The 10,082-nt window shown below is 33.6% G+C and overlaps 1 protein-coding gene across 1 annotated transcript; it reads left to right on the top strand.

The window, feature by feature from the left end:
- LOC113850575 (uncharacterized protein At4g29660) lies at nt 1-8,544 on the top strand. The gene is made up of 3 exons (XM_027481158.1): nt 1-321; nt 3,974-4,200; nt 8,066-8,544. The coding sequence occupies exons 2-3, from the start codon at nt 4,018-4,020 to the stop codon at nt 8,171-8,173; spliced, it is 291 nt and encodes a 96-aa protein (XP_027336959.1). The 5' UTR covers nt 1-321; nt 3,974-4,017; the 3' UTR covers nt 8,174-8,544.
- The last annotated feature ends 1,538 nt before the right edge of the window (nt 8,545-10,082 follow it).

Below are 10,082 nucleotides of genomic sequence, written 5' to 3'. Positions count from 1 at the left end.
GTTCAGATTTTCACGATCATTACAGTGTTTCTCTGATTCTCTCGTTGCCACGCTCTCAATCTCACAAGAATCCTAATATAAATTCTACTAAATATTCATCACAAGAACCCCTGCTTCCCAAATCAAACCATTCATCTCATTCCTTCTCTTTGTCGACGCAATTCGAACCTCATTTGGTGTTGGCATCTTCTAACTTGTGCATCCGTGTTTGATTCCCTCCCACAATCTCAAAGCTAACTCCCAATCGCAGCTTATGCTCCTTCTACACAGCGTTGTGGTGTTGAGTTGTACGTGTCTTGGTCCATCACTGACTCACTGCAGGTATATTACTTATTTTCCCAGTACTTTTTAGATTTGAAAGAAGCAATTTAGTATGTGACCTTGCCCTTTGAGTTCAATTACATATTAGTTATATGTGTATTTGTAATGGTTTTCTCCGTTATTAGATTGTTTTCTCTGGGAAAAGAGAGAATTAGGTTATTAATTCTTAAATTTATGCGCAATCTCATGTATTCTACTCATTTTGCAATGTTCTGTTAGTCTTTTAGTCTGGACTGTGGAGTGTCACTTTGTGGCATGGCCATCAATTACAATTTGCACAAAGGACAAAAAGAATAGAGGATGGCCTTATGAAATTTGTAGAGTCAATTCAGAACTAGGTTAGAACATATACTACATCAGTTCTTAGTTGAAGCTCTGTAGGAGAATGTAGACAGTTCGCACAAAGACCAACATACATGGTTGTCCTTTATAAAGGGATTTGGATTCTCTTCCGTTGACAAGAACTAGACTATACAATCGAGATTCACTTAAGCAAATTTGCTTAAGTGAATCTGACAGCAGGCAAACAAGTAAGCATTGCTAATCGTTATTCCAAGTCCAAGGCATGCATCTGATGGCTTGTTCTCCGGCAATGACCGAGCTCTGGATGTACTCTACAATTCTTCGACATATGGCTGAATTTGCTGAAGGGCCTTGCTTATATTGGTGCACAAATCATCAGATTCTCATTGTGTCTCCACAAGACTATCCTGCAATGCACTCTTTTCCTTCATCAAAACATCCACACGACATTTGAGCATTGTGATATTTCTCAACGTGCTTCTCACCTACACTTTTCATCTGCTCCAACTCAGCTACAATTCTTTGATCATTCCCTCAGTTTCTGCAACCCACATTTTCAAGTTGCCCACTTTCTTTTTCTCCTCTTCAAATCCCTTTCTGATGCTATCCTTCTCAAGCACCATTTCATCAACATCATTTCTATAATGATTCACTTGAGAAAACAACTCCTTATTTTCCTCTTCAAATTCTCTACATTGCTTTTCAACTTATCCATAACGTCCCTCAACCTATCCACTTCTCCTTTGTTTCCCTCTTGACATATTCGCTTAAGCGAATTTTGTGAGTTTTTTATTTTTTATTTTTTTATTTTGTAGGATTTGCTTAAGCAAATCTTGACTGGACGGTCCAGTTCCCACCATAATGGGGAGAGGATCCGGATCCCTTTATAAAGGGTAATTTGATATTTTAAAAATATTATAATAATTTTATCTCAAGGATAAATGCTCAATTAGCAGAGTCAAGGTCTTAATGATACATTTAATGATTAACTACGAACTACATTGAGACGATTTTAACTATCAAATTGGTACAAGAACAAGTAGAGAATCAGTATATATATAAAGTTGGAAATTTTCTTATGCTTAGGGTGTCAGCATTAAGTTTTTCTTATTCTTTTTTATTTTGCATTTTGTGATATAATCTGTTTTGTAGATATTGTTTGTTTATGAAAAATAGGAGAAAGGAAAAGCATATATCTACACTCTCTTTTATTAATCTTTAACTTCAGTTTACTGGAACCTTGAACTTTATTTTAATATAGTAGAATCAAGTTATTAGGGTTATATTATCTTCCTTTTCTTCTCGAGGCTGTAAATATTGGCTAAAAAAGTTGGAATATATTTCCAAATTGATATTTTCCCTTTTGCATGTATTTCTCTGACTGTATCTTCTCATGTGAGAATGTGATTTTTTTTTTTATCTTATTTCTGCATTGTACTTTTTCTGCTTCATGCATTTATAATCTCTTATTGCTTTGTATATTGACATAAAGCTTTAGATGTAAAGCAAAATGCCCTCATCTTTCAATTATATTCTGTTGAGGGGGGTTGCAATATTCTCTTCACAGCAATAACTTTTTAGACTACTGTATGGGTTCCTGTAACTGCTGCTTAGACTGTACTACTCCACTTTCCATAATTCTCACGCACATTCTGAAAGCTATCGAATTCCCTTTTTAAAGAGTTGGCTTGTCCTAACCTATAAATTCTGTTTTTAAAGGGGTCCTATGTGTCTACAAACTTATCAACTTTGACGATTGCATCTACTTGTTGACAATTTTGAATGAATTAAGAATATATCCCTTGTTGTGGTCCACTTGACTTTGCTTTTCAGCCTTTTTGCTTCTGCATTTCTAATGAATAATAGAAATGGTTTAGGAGAAATATAACTTAGAAGTGCTTATTCAATAAGCTCTTATGTCATGATGGCTTATGCAAACTAAGTTGTCAATAGCATGTGATAGAGCTGCTATAGCGGCATTGTGGCGCGTTGCAGCGGCTGGCCCACTATTCTCCTGTCATTGCATCGTGTTTTAGTGTTGAGGCTACTATAGTGGCAAAAATATGCAAAAGATGATTGAAAACTCAAATATGCACTAAATTTTTAATGTTGGTTTGGGGGTATTTTGGGGTTTTCATGTTAGTAAAAAACTAATTCAATTCTTGAAGAACAAACAGAAGAAAAAGACCTTTTTTTATTGAATATTCTTAAGTGAGACTGAATTACCCACACATATACAATAAATATTCCCAGTAATTTGAGAGTCTGGTCTCTCCCAACCCAAATCCAAGTGGCTAACTGAAAAGCCCCCTTCTCTTTATTTTTTTTTTCCTATTTATTCTCAGTTATTTCCAACTGCTTCAACTAATTGAGCTTCTCTAAATCTTTTGGGCGTTGGTTCCTTTCCCTCCTTACATAAACTTGTCTAACTAGGGGTTTGGGCCTAATACTAATAATGTCACAATAAAATGTGTTTCAAAAGGGTTCTTAAGAAAAGTCAATCCGTTCTTCTTCTAATTTTTGCGCTCTCTCTCTCTTGTCTTTGCCCTTCTATTACTATGCAAATCAACAGCCCATTACTCTTCTTCGACTTTCCGACCACGTGCTAGTATTTTCTGGTCAGTACTTGGTGTGTTTTGGTTAACCTATGCTCTTTTCCCTGATGCTGCATTTTTGGTCAAGTTCCCTGTTTACCCTTTTGTTCTCACTGTCCTACTGGTTGCTATTCTTCTTCCTTTTTCCTTGTCTTTTTTCAAACCCCTCTCTCTGTTTTTAGTAAATTTTGTCTAAGTGCTCTCCTTGTTCTAATTGTTTTGTTCTCTCAAGTCAGAGGGCTTTTTTTTTTTCCATCTGTCTCCCAAACACCTAGACTAATTATTTTGTCTAAGCTCTCTCCTTCCTATTTTGAATGTTTTGTTTAAGGCTTATGAGTTATGACTTCCTATTGTCAATTATGAATATGTCATGAATTTTGAATATTTTTTAACCTTCTAAGCATTTATATGTATATAGTATAAATTATGTAATTTTAAGTGGGTTTGGATGATCACTGCTTCTTACAGTAGTTTCTGTCAGAGGGATTGGAGATCTGTTGAGGTGTGTGCATGTGTGTTCATTTATTTATAATCTCATTTTTACTTGTCTCTCATGCTGTTCAGAACATTTATGAAATTATGGTCCTTCTGTTATCTATTCTTGTCTTTTAATCAATATTTCTTTACCCTAGGGAGAGAACAAACTCATTATAAATTTAGAACTTAGAAGCAATGCAGCTTGAGCACAAGCTTGCCACTGTACTCTTCTTTTCAATTGAAATCAGTATCACATTCATTTTTCTCTTCTCTTTCAGGATTTTGAATATTGATTGAGGCAATTGAAGGGAAAGTGATTGAAATGGCAAGCTACCTGTGGAGAAAATATGCAGATTATTTGTACACCAAGTGGGAAAAAACCTTTCTTTGGGACATGGTGCTGCCTTACAGAAGGCCCAAATCCTTTACCCCGGTGGTCACTATTTATATTGCTGCTTTCTACTCTGGAGTTGTTGGTGCTGCCATCACTGAACAACTCTACAAGGTTCTTTCATTATTTTCATCATCATCATCATTGTGTTCTCAGTTTTAATTCTGTGTTTAATCTTTAATCTGTTAATGTTTTGGTTTTGTTTTATTTTATTTTTTGTTTCTCTCATCCATGTCACTTATTGGATATCAGTAGTATAACAAATAATTGTGTGAGCAGTTTTTATTACTTGTGTTTTGTGATAGAATCGGAAGGTGAAAAATGTAGAAACCTTGTGTGTGCTAGTGGTAGAAAGGGCTATGGCTTTTTCATTAGCAGTGTGATGGGGTTGTTTAAATGATAGTGATCCTTAGAGAACTACTGTTTGGGGTTTTCACTGGATGAAGGAATGAATAAACTTAGGAAGTTTAGAACATATTGATTTTGAACCACTGGTGGCTGCTCGATGGGCTTTACTTGTGATGGGTCTCTTTCTCTCATATGCTCAAATGCCAAAGGAATTTTAATATAAAAGAGTTTGGGTGCTAGAAATGATTTTATTGGCATTTTCCGAACTGCTTGCAACTAATTACGGAAAATTTTTTCAAGGCTGAACATTGTTTCTTCTCATAGTCTCTGCTGTTCTTGCTGTTTTTTTGGATACAGCCTTATATTATAATGTGATCTGTTCTGTTGTATGTTTGTCGTTCAGCTTTCAAAAGATATTTTTATTATCTTTCTTCTTTATAATTTCTGCAATAAATGGTTCATTTAAGGGCTTTTCTAATTTATTGTTTTGTAGCATGCTTGTGAAGAAAATGCTTCTATTTTGCCTTAGTTTTATGTGGGATTGCGAATCCAAGAAAGGAAGGGTTGAGAACTGCCTTATCTTGTTTAGCTCTCTATTCGTGATAGTACCATGAACATGCAGAAGTTTATGTTGGGCCCTAAAAGGCCCTACAGGTTTACACCTTTAGACCTAAGACTAGAACTTAGCATACTTGTTATTAGAAGAGACACAGGTGAATGGAGGGAAAGTTACTAAAAGAGAATGAAGATATAGATCTGATGTAGAGAAAATTGCATGAGGGAGAGCATAATACCCTCTCTTTTTGCCAGGCCTTGATCCGTGTAAACTCAGCTGTAACTGAACAATTACATTAAAAGGGGGAATTCTTTATCTGAGAAAGTTGTTTGTGATGATGAATTAGGTGTATAGTAGTTATTTGAAACTGGATGAGACAATTCTGGCCTAATTTGATATTATTTGGCAACTGTCCTGATATTTGCCGGACAAAATCCTATAGTCTGACAGAATAGAATATGTTAGTGTCTGTTTAATTTATTTAATTGGTGAAAAAAGTTTCAGAGATAAAAAATTGATCTGTTTGTCATCACCAGCCATGTTCACAACAAAACATCCATGCTCATAATCAAAGTACACCAAAATAACAATGCTGCCCCTTAAAAATTATTTTATAAATCCATTTTTGATCTTTGGAAAATTTTTCACCAATTAAATAAATTAAATAGATATTAACATATTCTAGTTTATTAAACTGCAGGATTTTGCCCAACAGATATTAGGACGATTACAGAAAAGTCCCAAATTAAGGCCAAAATTGCCTCAAACCAAATTTCAAACAACTATTATACTTCTAATTCATCATCACAAACAATCCTCATATAAAGAATTTTCCCTTTCAATGTAATTGCTCAATTATAACTGAGTTTACATTAATCAGGATCTGACAGATATGTCTAGAAAAGAGAGTGTTACAAAGAGGAGACATTTTTTTTATCAGTTTCTTGACATATAGCTGGGGCATCTAATATCCTTAGCTGGGTACAAGCATTGTTAATTATAAAAATCGCTGTTGTTGACCATGTCATTAGCAGTTCTCTGCTGCATTTTTTGCAGATTATCTACTAGCATAGACAGTCTAATTGAACCCAAGATACTGTTGTATTAATCAATAGAAAACTGTAGCAAAATTACACCAAAATGGCCAATTCTCAACCCAGACAGAGTATAGACTCCACAGAGGAAAACCTCTGCCCTAGCTAAAGCAGAAATTGTGCTAAAAATGAAGACCCTGTCTCTCTCCTCTTCACTCCTATATAACTAGTTTGCTTTACCCCTTCTTGGATTCACTCATGCAAAATAGAGAAGATTATAACAAACTCAATCATTACAATTTCAAAGCCACACGTCTCCCTTAATTTTTTTGTGCCTCCAAGTGTGGACCTTCCAGGTCCTAGTTGATAGCAATAAGCTCACGACGAAAAGAGTGTATTATAGGAAAAGGAGGAGGAGTGGGCCTGTTAATGTTAGGGCCTAACCTGGAGAAACAATCAGCTCATTATTAGGAGGCAGCTACAAGCATGATTGTTAAACTCTTGATATAACTCATAAACCCTCAAGAGTTTACAATCTTAGATAAGGAAACCATGTCAAATGGCATGTAAACTCGTTTTTGGATAAACTCCGATAAACTCAGGTGAAGTCAGGTAAACTCAGGTAAGCTCGTGAGTTTACACTTGATTTTTACGAGTTTAATAGAAAAATGCAAAATCACATTTTTTTTCACCAAAATAACACCATTTGGAATGAGAGCAACACTTTTCTTCCCTCGCCACAAGTTGTGAAACATCACATTTATAATTATGGCACCAAAATCACATTATCATTATATGATTTGGATATTTCAGTATGATTTTTTTCACCAAAATAACACCATTTGGAATGACAACACTTTTCTTCCCTCTGCAAATTGTGAAACATCACATTTATAATTATGGCACCAAAATCACATTATCATTATATGATTTGGCTACTTAAGTATGATTGGACTTTATTTCATTATGAGTTTTTAAATATTATTTTTACATAAGGTAAACTCGTAATTCAAGTTTACAGACACTATACAAGTTTATGTAAACTCTTGAGTTTAACAACCTTGGTTACAAGGGAAGATTGTTATAAAGGTCAAAGTTGGGAGAATTGAGGTGTCTGCGAGTGGAAAAGCTTGTGTATGACAGTAGCCAGGATCTCTTGAATATTTCTGGCATTGTATGATAACATATGCACCTACACTACGTACAGGACTGTGTTCTTGTTCATTCTCAATAATCAAAGTCAATTTTTTTTTTCCTTGCTGTACCAGTTATAACATATGCCCATTTTGCTGGCCAACTATGAATTGGTCTGTAAGACAAACTAAACGGCTATAATCACATACGCAGAGAACGTTACTTTATTCTTTGGTTCATGATTTAATCTAGGTTCTAATACTCTGTTTGATTCCATTGATATATAATGTGAGAACATTACTTTATGCTTGCTGCTTCTGGTAGTTTGTTCGCATTTTTTTTTAACTGTGTATAATACCTGCTGAAACAATATTCTGTAACGCCCTGAACATAGAATACTAATTTTACTTGCAGAATAAATTATAGCTAAGCTTAGTTTTATTAATTGTCTATTGATTTGGTGGGATCATACATTTTGGGAAACCTGGATGAGTAGTATTCACCCCAAGCTTGGTATCCACCTGTTTCGATGAGGTCAGCACTTCCTCTTCATGCCCATGTGCCAAGGAAAGTCAAGTTTGAAATTAAAATGCCACAACCATAATAACCACAAAAGAATATTCTTGAAATTCCAATCCCTAGGCCCAAATCCCCTTGCTTCATACGGGCTTGCAACATAACTGCCAATTAACAAGATGTTCCCTCCTTGAATCACTTAAGGGTTGCTGATTAGTATAGTGCAATAATGAATGATGATTTCTGATGAAAAACACTTGATCATTTCGGTGTGATATTTTTTCCATATGTGCTGCTGCATGTTGGTGCATCGTGGAAATATTTGCTGTTAGCTTTGAATTTAATAGGAGGATCTATCTTTCAAAAGCTAACATGTATCGCAATATGGCAGGAAAAGTACTGGGAAGAGCATCCTGGGAAAGCTGTGCCTCTCATGAAACCAAAGTTTTATGGGGGTCCATGGAGGGTAATGAGGGGTGATGTTCCTCCATCCGGGTGAAAAATCTGAAGGCATGTTTCGTAATTCAATTCCCATGTCAACGCTGTTCATGATAAAGGGCTGTTTGGTGTCAACAAAATTCTGCTACTGCCTACATATTTTTATGAGCCCTTTATTCTGCGTGTCATGTTTCTCTTGGCTCGAGACTCTTATATGATAATGTTTTATTATTGCTTCGTTTATTTTTCAGCCTTTTTCCGTTCTTGATAGGTTATGAACAAGGTACTGAACAGTACACGATCATTAGGTATTAAGATGTGGATTTATGAGATCATTGGTTATTTTCTGCGATGCTCATGATGTACATATGAACTTCATTTCTGTAAATCTCGTCTTATTCACTTTCATGTATCAACGTGTCTCGATTTGATGTTTAAAATGGCCTTTAATGTTTAAATACAGAACCGGTGCTTAAATCGGTAAAATTTCTGATTTGGTTGAATAGTTAGAGCATGTTTCAGAATGAATCGGTTTTAATTAAATAAATATTTATAATATATTTAATAACAAATTAATTAGATCATATTTTACAATACAAAAAAATTATAACGAATGTTTAAATAATATATATATTTTAAAATTTTAACTGATTAAATAAAATTTAATGATTTATTTTTATTTCACAATTCTTGTCAATTTGATTTATTAACATGTATTCATATTATGATTTTGATCAATTAAATTTTTTCATTCTACTAAATTTTAGTGAATCTTTTTTATTAATAGGCGGTCTTAAATTAGTAACTTAATCGATTTTTGGTTTAAACTGAAGTCGCTAGTTGGATCCAAATTGTGAAACAATGGTTAATGCCCAAATTTGATATCACATTTTTAATAAAGAGATTTATTTATAAATACCTCTTTTTTTGAGTTAGACCTAAATATGACAAACAAAAAATAGACTCCTAAAAATACTAAAATAACTGCTAAAAGTAGCACAATTATCACATTACACGTCACACCACTTTAAACAGAGCATTTTTGTTACGAACTCATCGTATTTAGATTTAATTCATCTCATTTTATAACATAATAAAACATTAATTTAAAAATTAACAATAAATTATAACATTTCAACATGCATTATTAAATCAAAATTGGTTATATAATATAAATTTTATTAATATAATTTATTTAGCTAAAACATTTGCCTGTTCCCAACCGAGTATTAGTCGAGGCAAAGGGTCCAGAGTCTCAACTCTTAACAAATCACATGGCCAAAACATGTTGGTATTATAAACAAAACCTATACAATCGTCAATATTAATTTGAAAATTTGTATTTTGTTCAATTGATAATCATTTGTTTATAACTAAGTTTTTCCTGGGCTTTTTTTAATTTGTTTTTAAAACTACTATACATTCAATAGAGAAGGGTTAAAATACGTTTTTCAGACACTTCACCATTATCAATTTTACAGATCTTAGCAAAAAGATGGCTACTAGGAAGTAAAAATGAATACCAAAAGCAGTAATTTCAAAGTTTATTTCCCACACCAAATGAAAAAATTATTAAAAAGAAAATTCTTCAACAAGAAAACAAATCGCAATTAGAAGAAAAAAACAGAAAGTAAAAACTTCAAGATCTTTTTGTTTTTTCAATAAAGCTTTTCAGAACCAGATCCATCTGAGTCAAGCAACCTAATGAATATACAAAGAAGATAGTTCTGTGTCGGGTAACCTAATGAATAAATTAAGATAGTTTAGAAACTCAAATCTTTTTACCCAAGATTTGTCGCCATGGCATCTAAAAATTTTCTCTCATTTTTTTTATTTCCTCACAAACAAAAGTCAACAATTTGATGATGAAAATTGACAAATACTCTAAAATAATGCCGTGGCGAGAGAAGGGTTAATCAACAATAATTAAAAACGACAAATAATTAAAAAAATATATAAAGAGAGAGTGT

The sequence above is a fragment of the Abrus precatorius genome, unplaced genomic scaffold (assembly GCF_003935025.1).
Source record: "Abrus precatorius isolate BTA unplaced genomic scaffold, Abrus_2018 Scaffold9, whole genome shotgun sequence".
NCBI classification, from domain to species: Eukaryota; Viridiplantae; Streptophyta; class Magnoliopsida; order Fabales; family Fabaceae; genus Abrus; species Abrus precatorius.
The sequence above is the reverse complement of the archived record's forward strand: the minus strand, read 5'-3'. Positions and strand labels throughout refer to the sequence as shown.